We start from the raw sequence: 18,066 nt of genomic DNA on the forward strand, positions 1-18,066 counted from the left end.
CGGAGCCACTAGATGGCTCTGGCTCTGGGAGGCAAAGCTCGTGTTTTTCTCTCTCTCAATCTCTTCAGCACTTCCTGGTTGTGCAGCTCCTGTCTTAGTCCCCAGTCCCCATTGTGCCTCCTTTCTCCCTCCATGCAGCACTACGCCCTGGGGCCATGGGGGCCCGGGAACCAGCTCTGAGCATCCCCTGGTGCCTGGGAGAGTGCATCAGCCAGCGGGTGCTGGGACTCAGGACTCCTGAGTTCTGTCCCCGGCTCTGGCAGGGGAGTGGGGTCTGGTAGGTTAGAGGTGGGGATAGCAGCTGGGGGTCAGTGCTTGCCTGAGGCAGCCCTTCATAGTGGTTGTGCTTCTCTCTGCTCCAGTGAGGTTTATCTAGTCACCCTCTGGGATGCTCTTGCTCGGTGATTGTGAGAGACATGCCAAGCAAGGTGTGTGGACTCGTTCCCCGGAGCCTGTGCAGACCCCACTCCTTGCTGTACATGTGACCTGGAGCCCTAAACCCAGATCATCCCTGAAGCTGGGAGGAGCTTTTTCTGCTCGCTGTTTGCTGCCTAGTCCCTAGAGCTGGCTGCAATTTAGGGGGCTGTTTTTCATGGAAATTTTGGAAAGAAAAGAAACTGTTTTTGTGTCAGTTTTCCTCCCCCCCCCCCCCCCCCCCCGCCCCCTTCCTGGTTGGCAAAATAACTCAAGAGGAGTTTTTTCTCAGAACTTTCAGTAGTTGACCAATTTCAGCTCCTGGAGAAAATCTCCCGCTTGCCCTGCTCTTCCTCACAGGGGCAGGATTCCTGATTCCCATGGAAGCACCCTGCATCCCAGATCTCCAGGGCTCTGAGGACACGGATGGGCCACAAGGCGTCCATAGAGGTGAGGGATGCATTAAAGGTGCTCAGAGAGCATCTCTGAGCCAGGTAAATATCCCAGTGGGGCTGGGGTGAGCTCCCCACCTCCCTGCCACAGCCCCAGTTCTGTCCCATCCCGGTTCATTCAATAGCATGCCATAGATCTTGGTTTCCAAATGAGGAGTTTTCTCATAGCTTCTTAATGGGTTTTTTTTGGGGGGTGGGGGTGGGGGGGGGAATCAGCAACGCTCTTGAAATACATTGGTTTTTGCGAAGTACCAGGCGATGTCCTCTTTCAAAAAGTCCACTGCCCAGAGCCAATATTGCCTGGGAAGCGGGTTGTCAGGCCCCAGAGAATTTTATGTGGGTGAAACACCCAGGTTTTCAGTGGATGAAAGAAGTAGCTAGTGACCGTGATGGAAATCTGGGTCCAAGAATTTTGAAGCCATGAAAAATGCTTCAGGCTGGAAGCCGCGAAAGGAACATTTTTGTGGTGGAACTAGTTTTTCATGGTAATAGCCGCATTACGCCCTCCTGGCCATGGCATGCATGGATTGCACTGACCTTGACTCATTTCTAACAGCAGCTCTGGCCCTTTGCCTCCCATCCTTCTGCGGAGAGCGGAGAGCAAAGACTACACAGGAGGAGAGATTTCGCTCCTGCCCTGTTTAATCTCACTAGCAACTCTAGTGGCAGGAAGTTGGTAATGAGGACAGAATCTGGCCCTTTCTATGTCATAATGTCTTAGAATTTCATAGATGTCAGAGACAGCAGAGCCCATTGTGCCCACCCAGCCCAGCCTCCTGCCTAACCCAGGCCAGGAATCTCCCCCACCAATTCCTGCCTCTGGCCCAGTAACTCCTGGCTGAGCTAGAGCGGAGCTTTGAGAGAGAGACGCCCCACCTCCACTGACAGACTCCCAGGGATGGAGAATTCACCCCGTCCTAAGGGGAGCTCTCCCAATGGTTCATTCCCCTCCCAGATAAACACTGGCCCCCAGTTCCCAGCCTCCATTTGTCTCCCTTCTGCTCCCAGCCAGCAGATCTTGCTTTGCCTTTGTATTTTAAAGATCCCACCTTTTCCAGTTGTGCTCTCTGAGGTTACCTTTCTCCTAATCTTTTATGGTTTTTATGGTCACGGTGTGTCTGTGCAGTGTCCAGCGCTACAGGGCCCTGATCCCAGTCGCTGTGTGTCTGTGCAGCGCCCGGCATGACGAGGCCCTGATCTCAGTCACTGATCTCTCTCTCTCTCCCAGGATTCCCCTTTCCCAGCTGTTCATTGTCTCCCATTTCCTTCCCATAGGTGCTGAGATGCTGCACAGGGACGAAGAGGGGAGTCCGTGGCAGGATGAAGCATTGTCGGGCGAGGCGTCCGAGGGCCAGCCTGGGGCCGAGGCTCAGCCGGATGGAACACGGGGTGAAGGGAGCGCTGAGCGGAAGACATGCCCTGAGTGCGGGAAGAGCTTTGTCTGGAGCTCACACCTGGCGCAGCACCGGCGCACGCACACCGGGGAGCGGCCGTTCCAGTGCGGTGAGTGTGGCAAGAGCTTCAGCCGCAGCTCCAACCTAGTGAAGCACCAGGGCACCCACACCGGCGAACGCCCCTACCGCTGCCCAGACTGCGGCCGCGGTTTCACTGACTCCTCCAACCTGGCCGCTCACCTGCGCGGCCACGCCGGCCACAAGCCCCACCGCTGCCCCCAGTGCGGGAAAGGCTTTGCCCGGCGCTCCCACATCGCCACGCACAGGCGCATCCACACCGGTGAGCGCCCCTTCCCCTGCCCCGACTGTGGCAAGGCCTTCACCCAGCGCTCCGACCTGGTGGCCCACCGCCGCACCCATACCGGGGAGCGCCCCTACCAGTGCACTGTGTGCGGCAAGCGCTTTGGCATGAGCTCCACCCTGACGGTGCACTGGCGCACCCACACGGGTGAGAAGCCCTACCGCTGCCACCAATGCGGCAAAGGCTTCACCCAGAACTCGGGCTTCCTCATCCACCAGCGGCTCCACGCCGGAGACAAGCCCTACAAGTGCGGACAGTGCGGCAAGGCCTTCAGCGTCAGCTCCGATCTCCTCGCCCACCGGAGGGGCCACGACGCTGGGGCTGCAGCCCACAAGTGCCCTGACTGTGGGGCTGGCTTCAGTGCCAGCGCTGAACTCCTGAACCACCAGAGCAGCGCCCATGGGGAGAAGATGCCACACCGGTGCGCAGCTTGCGGGAAAGCCTTCCGGCTCCCTGCTGCCCTCGGCAGGCACCAGAGGACTCACTGCCAGCAGAGATCGCACAGCTGCTGCCAGTGTGGGAAAAGCTTCCTGCACAGTTCGGCCCTCAGCGCCCATCTGAGGACCCACACAGGGGAGAAGCCTTTCAAATGCACCCAGTGCGGGAAGGACTTCCGCCAGAGTTCAGCCCTGATCAGACACCAGAGGACTCACATGGGCTAGGGACTGGCCACACCTCACCCTTGGGGGTCAGGGGCCGGCTTGGAGATCGAGCGGAGCAGAGGACAGGGGTCAGATTGGGGTGGGTGCTGAGAAGCTGGGGATGGGCTCTGGGGGAAGGACCTAGCACCTAGATGGAGAGCTTGGGGGTGGGGCTGGGGACTAGGATGGGAAGGAGCTGGGTGCGGGGGCAGGAGGGTCAAGTGAAGTAAAGCGTAGAGTCTGCTTGGCATCCCCGGAGAGTATCACACACATCAGGGCAAAGCTTGGCAGTGGCATGAAAGTGAGTGGGTGGGGAATAAAGGTGGGGGCAGAGCTGGCTCATGGATTTCACCCCTATGCTCAGGGTCTAACTTTTTGCCATATTTGGGGTCAGGAGGGAATTTCCCCCCGGGTCAGATTGGCAGAGACCCTGGGTGTTTTTCTCCTTCCTCTGCAGCATGGGGCATGAGTCACTTGTGGGTCTGAACTAGAGTAAATGGTGGATTCCCTGTAACTTGAAGTCTTTAAATCGTAATTTGAGAACTTCAGTAACTCAGCCAGCGGTTATGGGCCTGTTACGGGAGTGGGTGGGGGCGGTTCTGTGGCCTGCGACGTGGAGGAGGTCAGACTAAACGATCATGATGGTCCCTTGTGGCCTTAAAGTGTATGAGCAATTGGGGTCAGTTGAGATCATTCGAACACAGTGCTTTTTAATACAGCCAAATGCAAGGTCATCTTTCTAGGACCAAGGAATGCAGGCCAGACCTGCAGAATGGGGACTGTACCCTGGAAACCAGAGGCCCTGAAAAGGATGTAGGCAAATCTACTCTGCAGTGCCGTGGGTAAGAGGGTAACTTGCTCCTGGGCTGTGTGAGCAGGGAAATACAGAGTCAGAGTGGAGAAGGCGTGTTACTGCTGCATGCAGCATTGGGGAGACGGTTCCTGGATCCTGTGTCCAGTCCTGGGGTCCACACTTCAAGAGACAGCCCATTTTCAGTGAAAGGAAATGCCCTTTGCCATGCCCTGTGGAACTCATTGCCACCTGGTGTTTCGGAGTCCAAAAACTGAACATGTCTCAGGGAAGGGATTGGGGGGCAGATGGAAAGAGGGCGCTTCACACCTGCAGAGGAGCCGCGCTTCGGCGTCCAGGTGGGAAGCGAGAATGTTCACAGTTATCCATTGTCACTAATTACTCCTGGCCCCGACCAGGAGCAAACCAGCTCCTCCCACAACTGCCCACTGCAGGCCTCACACCCCTCCCTCTGAATGGGCTGCTCCTAGGCACTGGACTGGCTAGATGGGCCCCTGGGCTGATCCAGGGTTGATGTTGCCCCCACAGATTGTGAGCTCTTGGGAGCAGGCGCTTTCTCTTTGTTCTGTGTTTGTGCGGCGCCCAGCACAATGGGCACCTGGCCTATAGGCCCCACATAACTCAAATAAACAATAACAACCCAGCCTGGCAGTGCCGGGGGGACTGCAGTGAAGGACTGCAGCTATTGGGGAAGGCAGAGTTTGGGATGAGCTGTCTGTCTGTCTTGGGGGCAGGGAATGTGACACGGGGCCTTTCCCCTGCGGGGGTGGGGGTGCTTCCTCCACTCACTGGACTGAGACCAGCTTTTGTGGCTGCAGAATCCAGTTTATTCCGACACAGTGGCTGCCCCAAACGTACAGCCGTCACACTGTCTGTCTGCACAGTCAGACTTGTGCTTCCTTCTTGCCTAAAACCCTATGGACCAATGGAGTGCGCATGCACCCCCCCACACACATACCAGTGATGCTAGGAGCAAAGACCCAACAGGGGGCACTGCAGACACACACACACCCCGCACACAAAACTCCTCAGCCATACTCACGGCAGGAGTGAATTGTGGGAGTTCAGCCCTTGCCTCCCATCATGCCCCAGGAGGATGTGGGCAGGTTTTCCCACAGTGCCTAATGCTCCCAGGAGCAACACCGTTCTGGGAATCCTGCCCCGGATGGAGGGGGGGGCTTGTTCCCCAGTAATTGCTGTGTGGGAATGGGTGGAGGGGCATAGGGTGCAGGGCACAGGGCACATGGTGGAGGGGCACAGGAGGTGCAGGGCAGAAAGGCGCAGAAGGATGAAGGGTAGAAAGGGGCTATGGGACAGAGTTGGGGGCTGAGGAGGAGGGGGCAGAGGCATGAAGAGTTAGGAGGCAGAGGAGGGGGCAGGGGGATGAAGGGGTATGGAGCACAGGAGGGATGTTGGATGGAGGCAGTGAGGCTATGGGGGGGACTAAAGGGTGGAGGAGGCAGAGGGGCGCAAAGGTGGTCCATGCTAGCTCCCCGCAAGGCAAACTTTTCCGATGAGGGTTGAGCACTGTGAGAGAAAACAAACCCTAAGAGGGAAACCTGGAACAAAGAGGGGAAATAAGCCCCCTGACTCCAAACATAAAATCTAGGGGATTGGTTTTTAAAAAATGCTAAAAACTGACAAATCAAATGTCATCAAAATTTTTCTAGGGGTCTCTAGTTCCCAGAGGACTCTGAGCCACATAGATTTAACCCCTGATTATCAGAGCCCTTGGACAGCAGGATTCAGCCTCCTGGGCACAGTGCATGAAACCCATTCCCTCAGAGCAACTGTCTCAGGCTCTCGCCAGACTCAGGCAGGGCCAGCGTCTGTGCAGTGCCCTGCACAACAGGACCCCAATTCTGGTTGGATTCACAGTAATAATAATGGGCTCTTGATGGATCCCTCCTGTGATCCCAGACATTGTCCCTGCCCGGATGGCCCCCCCAGTCTAGTTTTGGAGTCAAGTCCTGGAGTGCAGCACCCAGCAGTGAAGACAATACGAGGGCTTTAGGGTGGGTTTCTCCCCAAATTGTCCTTAGTTAGGAAGACGATGAGCTCTGGGTTCTGAATAACTCCCGTGTTAGTTCCTAAGGGTTTGAATCACAAGATGGTGCTGCCCCACGGGGCTGCTGTAGGCGCGACGTACGCACACACCTGGCGGGGGTGGAGTGGAGAGGTCAGTAACTGACAACCTGCCTCATCTTTGCATTCAGTTTATCCTAAAAAAAGGGTCCTGACCAAACCAACCCAGCAGAGCGAGGGCTCCCTGGGGAGAGGGGGAGCGAGGCCATCCCACCAGGGGGCACAGACTGAGGCCTGACTAGTGCGGGTGAGCTCATCCCACTGAGCAACCAGGCCTGGCCCTGCCATCTCTGCCCCTCTTCGTCTCAGATCTGGGGGGCGGGGGGTGGTAGGCGAGGGAGGTACATAGGGCTGGGGGGGAGTTCTATAGGAGCGTGTATACACACGCTTACCCGAGGCAGCCCCCCCACCCCCGGGCCCTGAGAGCTGGGTAAGGGGAGTGGAGCTGGCTGGCATACCTCATCTCCCTGCCCCCCACCCCCGCTGCTGCTAGGGTGAGGGAGCCCCCCAGCTCCAACAGCCTTGAGTGGTTCCCAGCTACTGGACGATTGGGGTGGGTGTTGGTGTGATGGGGAAGGGGCCACTGTCCCACCGAGAGGCCCTGTCAGGGACACTGCCCACCCCTGTGCCATTCCCCAGCCCGTCAGGCCTGCTTCCCCCGCTCACACCGTGGGTCGAACCCTGAGGCTGGTGCCGGGGCACATGAGCCAGAAGAAGGGGAAGAGCGGCTCGGAGAAGGGGGTGCCGGCGGCAAAGGAGAAGATGGGCTCCATGCCCTCGGCCTCATAGAAGGTGATGCTCCCGCCGTCACAGTCCAGGAAGATGCCCAGGAGCTGGGGGCTGCGGCTCGGGGACAGGCTGGTCTCGGGGCAGGTGTGGGCGTGGTACTGGCCCCTGATGAGGCGCACAGCCCAGATGCCCTCCTCCTGCTCCATGCTGAACCAGCCCTTCCTGCGCAGCGAGCCCCGTGCTACACCCAGCGTCCAGTAGGCCTTGTCGCCCGCCTCTACCTCCACCTCCCAGTAGTGCCGTCCCGTCCGCAGCCCCGCCGCGCCCAGCACACAGCGGTACGTGTCGAAACGCTTGGGGTGGGATGGGACGGCCAACTGCGGCTCCGCCAGCCGCACGCCACGATGGTCCTTGGACAGCTCCAGGCACACGTGGGCTGTCTCGGGGTCCAGAGTCACGTCCGCTGTATGGAGAGATGAGAGAGTCAGACCAGCGCTGTTGAGGCCTGCAGCCAAACAGTCCATGGTCCAGGGACCACGTGGCCCCACCCACAGGACCTGGCTGCACCCCTGCCCTGTGGCCCAGCTCCCCAGAATATAGCCCCACACCACCCCATGGTCCTACCCCCAAAACGGAGCTGCAGCCTCTGTATCAGGGCCACACCTCCGGGGTGTGGTCCTCTGCCCCAGCTAGCGGCACCGAGACCCCCATTTAGAGATTAATGAGTCTGCTCTACAGCCCTAGCTAAGAGCCATGCGGCTTTTAGCTCCTGCAGTAGAGGCTCATGCATTTAGCTCCAGAGGTCACAGGTTTGATCCCACCAACGAACAGGGTCTGTCGGTGCTACCCCTGCAATATGGCTCCCAGAAAGCAGCCTCATCCCATGCTGTGGCTCCTCCCCTCACTATGGCCCCATGCCCACACATCATGGCTCCCCACTTCAGCACTGTGGGCCTACCTCCCCTCATGTACAAACCACGCCCTCCCTACCTGCACGAGATTCTAAGGCCAGAAGGGATAACTGTGACAATCTAGCCTGGCCTCCTGTGTAACACAGCAGCACAAGACGTCCCTGAATTAATTTCTGTTTGAACTAGAGCAGATCTTTTAGAAAAAAAAAAAACATCCAAACTTGAATTAAAAATGGCCAGTGATGGAGAATTCGCCACAGTTGTTGGTAAATTATTCCAGTAGCTACTCACTCTCGCTGTTAACAAGTCACGCGGTATTTACAGTCTGAGTTTGCCTAGCTTCAACTAGCAGCCACTGTATCTTGTTAGACCTCGTCGGCTATCTTGAAGAGGCCTCTATTATTAAATATTTGTTCCCCATGTAAGTACTTATAGATTGTGATCAAGTCACCCCTGAACGTTCTCTTTGTTAAGCTAAATAGACTGAGCTCCTTGAGTCTCTCACTAGAAGGCAGATTTTCTAATCCTTCAACCATTCTCACGGCTCTTCCCTGAGCCCTCTGCAATTTATCAACATCGTTCTGGAATTGTGGACACAGGACTCCAGCTGCAGTCGCACCAGTGATAAACACAGATAAAATAACCTCTCTACTCCTACTCAAGATTCCCCTGTGTATGCATCCAAGTATCACTTTACTTCCCCCCCACCCCTCCGCCCAAACACACACGGGGTGTATATTCTTCTGTTCTCCCTGGGATCCTCAGCAAATTCCATCCCGTGCGGTGTCACTCACTCTTGAATCTCTGTAGCATTTTCTTCATATCTAGGCAATGCTCAGGGAATTTGTATTTATTCTTCACTTCAGTGGGGATGGCTTCTGGCTCCCGCAGTTTGATAGTTTCAGCACTATGGGGAGAAATGCCTTGTTATCTCAGCTCCCAGCACACCCATCCATAGCAGAAATGGAACGGAGATGGACCATGGTCACCTACCTGCTCAGTGAATGCCTCACACCCTGCAGAGAAGAAACGGAGGAGAATCAGTGTCTGCTGTGAAAAAGGCTTGTTTGGTGAATCCTAACATTTTCCATTTGGGGTTTTTTCCAACCTCCCTCCCATCCAGCCCAAATTTTTGAAGAAAACAAAATCTTTTTCAGCAGACGGAAAAATCCCAAGTCATTTCCCAACCAATGTTACCAGTTAGCCCCATTTAACAGATGGGAAAACTGATGCCCACAGAAGGAAAAGTCACCCAGAGGCAGGCTGGGATTAAAACCCAGGCGTCCCACATCACTGCCTTGTACCTTACCCCCTTGGCCACCCAGCCACCTGCTGACACACCCAACACACTCTCACCTCTAGCAGCTCCACAGACGATTTCCGGCACTTCTCCTCCAGCTCTGCGATGAGTTTGCCCAGGGCAGAGCTCTGCTCCGAGAGGTCAGCTAGGTTGGCCTGTACTCTCTGCACAAAGTCCTTCTCTTCCGTTGCCAGCTTCTCTAGCAGCAGCTTCTCCTCCTCGGTCAGGAACTGGCGGATCTTCTCGAACTCTGACACGATGATCTGACGCTGAACCTGCACTTTCTCCTGCCGGGAGAAGTAAAAAAATCCAACAGGTCTAAGGGAAAACTAAGTGCTACTTACACACCAACCAGCCAGCCAATCTTTCCCTACACTTTTCTCATTGAAAATGGTTTTAATAACAGAGAAAGTGGGGAGAAGGGGGTGTCTCTCCCCCCATTTTCTCCAAATTGTTTGACCTCCCCCCCACTCCACTATCCAGGTTCCGAAAAGTGAAACAAAACCAGCATTTTTTATTGAATAACTGTACAGATTCCAAGGCCATAAGGGACCATTAGACTCTAGTCTCACCTCCTGCAAAGCCCAGCCATTGAATTTCACCCAGTCACCCCTGTCCTGAGCCCAATAACTTGTGATTGACCAAAGTGTTTTCCAGAAAGGTGTCCCATCTAGATTCAAAGCCATCAAGAGATGAGGCATCCACCACTTCCCTTAGGAGTTTGTTCCAGTGGTTAATCACCCCTCGTGTTAATAACTTGTGCCTTATAACTACTTTGAATTTGTCTGGCTTCCGCTCCCAGCCATCGGCTCTTGTTCTGCCATTCTCTGCTAGATCAAAGAGTTTTTTAGTAGCCAGTATTTTCTCCCATGAAGGTACTTCTACACCACCATCAAGTCGCATCTCAGTCTTCTTCTTGAGAAGCTAAAGAGATTGCGCTCTTTAAGTCTCCCACTGAATAATTTGAACCAAAGGGGAAATTTCACATTGGCTCAGAATGTAAAGAAGATCTTCATTTCATTCTGAAATTTCCCATCAAAAATCAGGAAAGGAGAGATGGGAAGGGAGAGATGGATCCAGGTAAATGCTTCTCAGAAACACTTAAAGTACAATGCAAGATGCATTTGTTTTGATGCCCTGGCTTGACCCCTGTGTGATGAATGAAGAGGAGGGGTAGCTCCCTTTTATGGACACCCAGCCAGACAGTTAGCTACAAAATCCCTGTTAGTAGCTGTTCTCTACTTGCTTTACCTGTAAAGCGTTAAAAAAGCCCATAGGTAGAAGGAAGGGAGTGGGCTCCTGACCAAAGGAGCCAATGGAAGGGCTAGAACTTCTTAAAATTAGGGATAAAACTTTCCCTTTGTCTGTCTGTTGTTGTTCTCCGGAGAGAGGAGACACAGAGCAGCAATGCTGTAAGAAGCTAAACCAGGTATGAAAGATCATCAAATCATACCTAGGAATTACTTATCTGAAACCCCAGATATGTAAGTAGATCAGAGAATGTCTGGGAAGACATGATTAGGGTTATTTCTTTTATTTCTTATTGGCTTGTGGACTCCTCTGTGCTAACCCCCAACTGCTTTTGTTTTGCTTGCAACCATTACGCTGGACCTCAAGAAAACCATTCTTGATGCTTAATTATTATATTTGCTCTTTTAAAATCTAGCAATAGCCTAAGTTCCAGATGTATTTTCTTTCTTTTTGTTTTTAATAAAATTTACCTTTTTTAAGAACAGGATTGTGTTTTTGTGTCCTACGAGGTTTGTGCATATGTTGTTTAATTAGCTGGTGGCAACAGCTGATTTCCTTTGTTTTCTTTCTCAGCTCTTCCCTGGAGGGGGGTGAAAGAGCTTGAGGATACCCCACAGGGAGGAATTCCCAAGTGCGCCTTCCTGGTTCCCAAGGGATTTTTTGCACTTGGATGGTGGGAGCATCTACCCATCCAAGGTCAGAGAGAAGCTGTAGCCTTGGGAGTTTAATACAAGCCTGGAGGGGCCAGTATTAATTTTTAGAATCCTTGTGGGCCCCCACCTTCTGCACTCAAAGTGCCAGAGTGGGGAATCAGCCTTCACACCCTGCTAGACAAGTTTGCCCAGGGATGACTCGGTCCCTTTGGGAGTGGGGGGCTCAAAGAGGCTCACACCCTCAAGGGAGAGAGAAAGGTTTTTGAGAGCTAAGGAGAACTAGACTGGGGAAAGTTGGCAGGATTCCAGGTAAAGCAGATCTACGTGGAGACCTTTTGATGAGTCAGGGTCCTTCTCTCTGAAGTGCTTTGTCCAGATGGTTACAGACACACCGCTATTGCTATAAGAAGTCTGGCTACTGAATGGACCATGGGTTGGGCACTCCCCGAGGGAGAGCCCACACGTGCATGATACACCGGGGACTGCGGGGCAGGACCCGGTCTGAGAGTGGCAGAATCTCAGGATTCCACCCCAGAGAGATGGAGGCTCACAGCCAGAGCAGGGTGTCCTCAGAGAGCACAGGGGGAGAGAGGAGCAGTGTCCCTGAGCCGTGACAGCCATGCTCCCCTACGTCTGTGCTAATGTGGTCCCGGATCCCCACAGCAGCTACAGCACATGTATGCGTCTAGTAGTGTCTGCTCCACCCCTGGGAGTCTGTCAGTGGAGATGGAGCGTCTCTGTCTCAAAGCTTCGCTCTAGCTCAGCCAGGAGCTATTGGACCAGAGGCAGGAATCGCTGTGGGAGATTCTCTGGGTTAGGCAGGAGGCCGGCCCTGCTGGCTTAGACATCTACAGTCGTTGCACTAATAAACTTAATCTTTTAGAGGGGGATGCTTTGGTGCCCTGGGTTCAGTCGCCACAGATCCCTGAGCCAGGGTCATCACTAAATACAGAAGGAGTCGCCAGTTAATATCTTGCTATTATTATTAATTCGTATCATGGTAGCAGTTGGGACCTGTCGCACCGAGCGCGGCACTGACACAAGGCGACCAAGAGCGAGGCCTCAATAGGTTGTGGTTGAACTGGAGTGGATCTACCTTCCCACCAGGGAGACACTCACCTGCCATTCCTTGATCTTCCTGTTCTCCTTGGCCTCCAGCCGCTTGGCAGCTTCCATCTCCTTCCTGAGCTGAGTCAGGGCTTGCTGGACTTTGGTCTGAGGGGGAAGAGCAGCACAGGTCAGGAGGGCATCCGGGAGGGCCATGCACCTGCCACTGAGGTGCTGACCACTTCTGGCTTCCACCAGACCTGTGACCTGACCATGTAGAGGAGGTTGTAAGGCTGCTACTGCATCTCAGCTAATGCCCCCTGGTCTGCAAGCTCAAACAGGAACGGTGTGTGGTTGAAGATCCAGAGGTCTGAGATCAAGGGCGCTGGAACAGGGGAGGTCAGGGGGCCATGGCTCCCTCAATCTTTACTGGCCATAAGAACAAGTGATGGAGAAGGGGCAGAGAGGAGTGTGCGGTGGGTGGGGTCTTGAGGGAAGGTGGTGCAGGAGCGGGGCATTGGAGGAAGAGGTGGTGCGGGGACGGGGCCTCAGGGGAATGGGCAGTGTAGGGGCGGGGCCTCGGGGGAATGGGCCACATGGGGGCGGGCCCACAGTTCGGGAGCCAGTGGGCCCCCTCACTTTTAAGGCTCTTCCACCGCTCCTGCCTGGGATCAGTCACTAGGGGTGTCCCTTTGTACCAGTAAAGTGAGCCATTAGCCACACACAGGCTCCCCTATAAATAAAGCCTGTCCAAAGATTTGCTTAGAAGTTCCCCTCCCGCACAAAGAAAAATGTTGTTGTTTTTTTCAACATGGACAATGCTGTGAAAAATATTCATGTTTTTCCCTGAAAAGTTCCCTCGGTTGCAGTGAAGAAACCCTAAAGCCGTTGCTTGGTCTATTTGTGTCAGAGCTGGGAACTGAACCCGGCCTCCTGGGGGCCTGCCCTGGGCATGGACAAGCAGCCCAGCCCGCTGAGGGAAAAGCGTTTTCTCAAACACAAGAAAAGACTTGTAGCCCCACCTAAACTTTCAGCAGTGGAGAGGAGCCCCCAGCTGCGCCTGTGATTAGCACCCAGCTCCCCAGCAGATTAGCACCCAGGAGCCCCTGCACCCAGCAGACTCTCACCCTGTATGTTTGGGCAGCCTCCTCCATGGGTGCCACCCTGTGTTCCCGGTGCTCTTGGGACTCCCGGCACACCACGCAGATGGCCTTCCCATCCTCCTCGCAGAACAACTTGAGCTGCTCTTGGTGATGCTGGCAGAACCGCCCCGCCCGCTCCTCTCCCCTCGCGGCCCTCAGCTCCAGGATGGTCTTTAACATGTTGGCCAGCTGCCAATTGGGCCGGAAGTTGTCCTTCTTGAATTTCCCTTTGCAGACGGGGCACTGGACGGGGCGACAAGGGCTTTCCTCCTCACATGCCTCACAGTATCGGCTGATGCAGACCCGGCAGAAGTTATGCCCACAGTCAATGCTCACCGGCTCAGTGAAGCACTCCAGGCAGATGGGGCACAAGGCCTCATCCTTCAGTCTCTCCACAGGGTTTGCTGAGGCCATGATGCTGCTATATGGCAACGCCCTGTAAAACAGAGTGCTTATGTTCATGGCACACGCACAGAAATGAGATAAAAATATACAACTCTCTTGCTGGAAGGTTGCAACGTGATGCTACTTTAATTCCTAGAATTCAGAATAACACTCCTCAAGAATCTCAAAGCAGAGAGAGACAAAGCAGGCTGCTCCCTAAGGCAGTGAGGCCCAATTCATCCACCTTGCTCTTGGCTGGCAGGCTGCAGACTGACTGATCACACACTCCCCTCTAGAGCCCCTTAGTCTGCAAACAGGATCAGGAAAAAAAACATTCTTAAAGTGATAGCTTGCAATGAAAACACAGTCCTCAATATACCACACAAACCCAAGAGCTATTTTAGGGATCCAATCAAGCTTGCTTTATAGAGACCCAAATTCTACCTAGGGAGAGGAAACTTCCTCTGAAGGTGTGTTATCCTGCATGTGTAACCCACCAGTCAGTGCAAGGCATGAGTCTATTACAGCCCAGCCACTTTAGCTCTAGCTATATGGACCCCATTACCACAGTGTTGGCTGCCTCACTATCTTTATGAGTCCCTGTGCTAATCCCCTTCCTTCATGGCCCATGGGGAGAACAGGATTGCCTGCACTGCCCTCAACATGTTCACAACACATACAGCTCTGCACTAAGACAATGGCTGTAATCAAATATCATGCTTCAGGGTTACAGCTACTGAGGAGGTCAGGAAGGAATTATTTGTCTCCATGCACAGTTTGGCCAGATGTATTCTTCATTTCCTCTCCATCCCCCTTTCTCTGAAGCATCAGGGATTGTCCATAGCTGGAGACAGGACAGACTAGTGGTCTGAGGCTGTCTGAAGAACGCTATCTAGCTATGTGGCTGGTGGATCTTGCTCCCATGCGCAGGAAGGAATCATAGAATAGAATCATAGAATCACAGAATATCAGGGTTGGAAGGGACCTCAGGAGGTCATCTAGTCCAACCCCCTGCTCAAAGCAGGACCAATCCCAACTAAATCATCCCAGCCAGGGCTTTGTCAAGCCTGACCTTAAAAACTTCTAAGGAAGGAGATTCTACCACCTCCCTAGGTAACGCATTCCAGTGTTTCACCACCCTCCTAGTGAAAAAGTTTTTCCTAATATCCAACCTAAACCTCCCCCACTGCAACTTGAGACCATTACTCCTTGTCCTGTCCTCTTCTACCACTGAGAATAGTCTAGAACCATCCTCTCTGGAACCACCTCTCAGGTAGTTGAAAGCAGCTATCAAATCCCCCCTCATTCTTCTCTTCTGCAGACTAAACAATCCCAGTTCCCTCAGCCTCTCCTCATAAGTCATGTGTTCCAGACCCCTAATCATTTTTGTTGCCCTTCGCTGGACTCTCCCCAATTTATCCACATCCTTCTTGTAGTGTGGGGCCCAAAACTGGACACAGTACTCCAGATGAGGCCTCATCAATGTCGAATAGAGGGGAACGATCACGCCCCTCGATCTGCTCGCTATGCCCCTGCTTATACATCCCAAAATGCCATTGGCCTTCTTGGCAACAAGGGCACACTGCTGACTCATATCCAGCTTCTCGTCCACTGTAACCCCTAGGTCCTTTTCCGCAGAACTGCTGCCTAGCCATTCGGTCCCTAGTCTGTAGCTGTGCATTGGGTTCTTCCGTCCTAAGTGCAGGACCCTGCACTTATCCTTATTGAACCTCATCAGATTTCTTTTGGCCCAATCCTCCAATTTGTCTAGGTCCCTCTGTATCCTATCCCTGCCCTCCAGCATATCTACCACTCCTCCCAGTTTAGTATCATCCGCAAATTTGCTGAGAGTGCAATCCACACCATCCTCCAGATCATTTATGAAGATATTGAACAAAACCGGCCCCAGGACCGACCCCTGGGGCACTCCACTTGACACCGGCTGCCAACTAGACATGGAGCCATTGATCACTACCCGTTGAGCCCGACAATCTAGCCAACTTTCTACCCACCTTATAGTGCATTCATCCAGCCCATACTTCTTTAACTTGCTGACAAGAATACTGTGGGAGACCGTGTCAAAAGCTTTGCTAAAGTCAAGAAACAATACATCCACTGCTTTCCCTTCATCCACAGAATCAGTAATCTCATCATAGAAGGCGATTAGATTAGTCAGGCATGACCTACCCTTGGTGAATCCATGCTGACTGTTCCTGATCACTTTCCTCTCGTGTAAGTGCTTCAGGATTGATTCCTTGACTGGACTGTTCCCCAGGTCAGATTAGCAGGGATCTTGGGGGTTTTCACTTTCCTCTGCAGCATGAATCACCTACCAAGACCACATGGGCATTTCTCACCTAATCAATTCCCTGCCATTGCAGGGGGCTCAGGGGCCCCTTGGTCTCAACTGTTCTCTGCCTGGGACACTCAGCTATTTAATCTCCCGAAGACTGAAATGATTTAGTCTAATCTAAGTGATTGGGCTCAATACCGGGTAACTGGGTGAGATTCTCAGGGCTGGGTTATGCAGGAGGTCAGACTAGATGATCTAATGGTCCTTTCTGGCCTTAAAATCTATAAAACAGCATTGTAGTGATATTCACAGCCCCCCGTGAGGCAAGGCACAGCTGTTGCCCCCAGAACAGTTCACTGACTTGCTCAAGACCATCCGAGGAACCTGTAGCAGAGCAAGAATTGAACCCAAGTCAGCGGGTCCCAAGATAGCAGCACCCAAACCACTGGACCATCATTCCCCTCCCAACAGGAGTGCAACAGACTCATGCTTTTGGCTCTGCAGGCTGCTGTGGTTGGGCAGGATGCCAGCTACGGCACTTGCCCTTTCCCAGCGCTGCCAGCTCTCACAAGATTGAATGCTTTTTTTCAAACCCTGACTCTTGCACTCCCCGGATTATGGGGGAATCTCCGGTTGCGTTTTTAAGCGTCAGTTAAGAGTTTAAGAGTCAGCTGACAGAAACATGATGACCCTACATGGCACTGACCCTAGAGGACAAATAGACTAATTATTTTTTTTGAGGTCTCCTGATTTATGGGGTCCTTCCTCAAGTCAGCAGTGCCGTCTTCCTCTGACACAGCTCGTACAGCCCTGGGGCTGGATGGGGCAGTGCCCACAGAGAATACAGGATCGTTCCCCTACCTGCCAGGACAGCAAGCACAACCGCGGCCATCTTGTCTGGCTTGGGGGCGGGGGGGGAAGGAGCAGGACTGTGCCGAACTGAAAACACCAACCTCCCCAGCTAGAGCAAAAGGGCCAGAGTTTGGAGCTGAGGTTGTAACAGGCTCACATCTGCTGTGCATTAGGCCCAGCAGGGGACCGCACCTGTCACATACAGTGACCAGCAAGGGGGTCCCACCAGCACAAAAGGGACAAGCCGGGGCGGGAGACAGAAATAATGTGGGGAAGACTGAGAGTGGCAGGGGGAAGGGTGGAAGACAGGAATAAGGCAGACGGAAAGAGAAGGGCAAGGAGGAGAAATGGAATTCTTTACCTCCCCGAAAGCCTGGGCCATGTGCTCAGGTCAGAGCTCCAAGCTTATGGCAAAAGCTCCCAGGACAAGGTGAAGCCAGCAAAGTGAACTTTGTCCTTCCTGCAGCTTTCTGTGCAGAGGGCGTTCCCAGTTAGGGCTGCTGGAGCCTCCAGGCATTATTAAAGATCATGTCGTGTGATGAAACCTCCAGGAATACGTCCAACCAAAACTGGCAACCAGGAGCGGGCAGATTGTGCAGGAGGAGGGGGCATGGGGCAGGAGGCACAAAGAAGGGCAGAGAGTGTGTCCCTGAACGGGGATTATTAGTGCCTAGACACAACCACAACCCTTGCTGGTGTGAATCAGCTGTTATTCCACTGGAGCCAATGGGCCAGATCAGCTGTAGCACCATTGATGTCAGTGGGCCAGATGCCGACTGGGTGTGAATTGGCCATCACTCCTTTGGAACCAATAAGGCCAAATCCCCAGCTGGTGTCAATCATCCATAGCTCCATTGGCATCAATGGGGCCAGATACCCCAAAACTGGAATTTGTAATAAAAAATTTTAATGAAAACTGATTTTTAAACTAGTTAATTAATTGCTATTTGAAATGGAAAGTCTCTTCAGTTTTCAGTAATTTTTTTTTAAAGGTAGAAAATTTCAGTGCCCAGTAATAAGACTGTTGGGTAAAATTTTTTGATATTCAGTTTCAAATAAAAAAACCCGACAAAATGTGGTTTCCAAAAATGAAAAGGTTTGGCGGTTTGCATTGAAAAACTGGGCGGGAAAGGGAGGGAATGGCTGGAAATTTTGACTTTTTTTTAAATTTCTTGTGAAAAAAATTGGTATTTTCCAGCCAGTCCTTGTCTTATTATTAATATTTATTGATATTGCAGTAGGTTTAGAGGCCGCAGGTGTGGTTCAGGGCTAGGCTCGCTACAAACACAAAGAGCAGGTGTCTTTCCCAAAGCATTCACAGTCTGAGTATGTAGTGGAAAATCCTG

At 53.1% G+C, this 18,066-nt stretch overlaps 2 protein-coding genes across 3 annotated transcripts; one reads left to right on the forward strand and one right to left on the reverse strand.

Annotated features, from left to right (window-relative positions):
- Nucleotides 1-4,797, forward strand: LOC102945139 (zinc finger and SCAN domain-containing protein 2). Of its 2 annotated transcripts, XM_037899222.2 has the most exons (3): nucleotides 1-277; nucleotides 775-864; nucleotides 2,142-3,707. In XM_037899222.2, exons 2-3 carry the CDS (start codon nucleotides 795-797, stop codon nucleotides 3,281-3,283), a joined length of 1,212 nt encoding a protein of 403 aa, XP_037755150.1. In that variant the 5' UTR covers nucleotides 1-277; nucleotides 775-794; the 3' UTR covers nucleotides 3,284-3,707. The 2 variants fall into 2 exon arrangements, with proteins under 2 accessions (XP_037755150.1, XP_037755149.1); XM_037899221.2 differs by having other exon boundaries at nucleotides 3-864; nucleotides 2,142-4,797.
- Nucleotides 4,798-6,273: 1,476 nt separating this feature from the next.
- On the reverse strand, nucleotides 6,274-17,184 carry LOC102945363 (E3 ubiquitin-protein ligase TRIM58). Its single transcript, XM_037899210.2, has 7 exons — nucleotides 17,082-17,184; nucleotides 13,177-13,627; nucleotides 12,122-12,217; nucleotides 9,155-9,385; nucleotides 8,792-8,814; nucleotides 8,593-8,705; nucleotides 6,274-7,350 (listed from the first exon to the last, which is right to left on the reverse strand). The coding sequence occupies exons 2-7, from the start codon at nucleotides 13,603-13,605 to the stop codon at nucleotides 6,821-6,823; spliced, it is 1,422 nt and encodes a 473-aa protein (XP_037755138.1). The 5' UTR covers nucleotides 13,606-13,627; nucleotides 17,082-17,184; the 3' UTR covers nucleotides 6,274-6,820.
- Nucleotides 17,185-18,066: the final 882 nt, after the last annotated feature.

The sequence above is a fragment of the Chelonia mydas genome, chromosome 6, assembly GCF_015237465.2.
Source record: "Chelonia mydas isolate rCheMyd1 chromosome 6, rCheMyd1.pri.v2, whole genome shotgun sequence".
Classification (NCBI taxonomy): Eukaryota; Metazoa; Chordata; order Testudines; family Cheloniidae; genus Chelonia; species Chelonia mydas.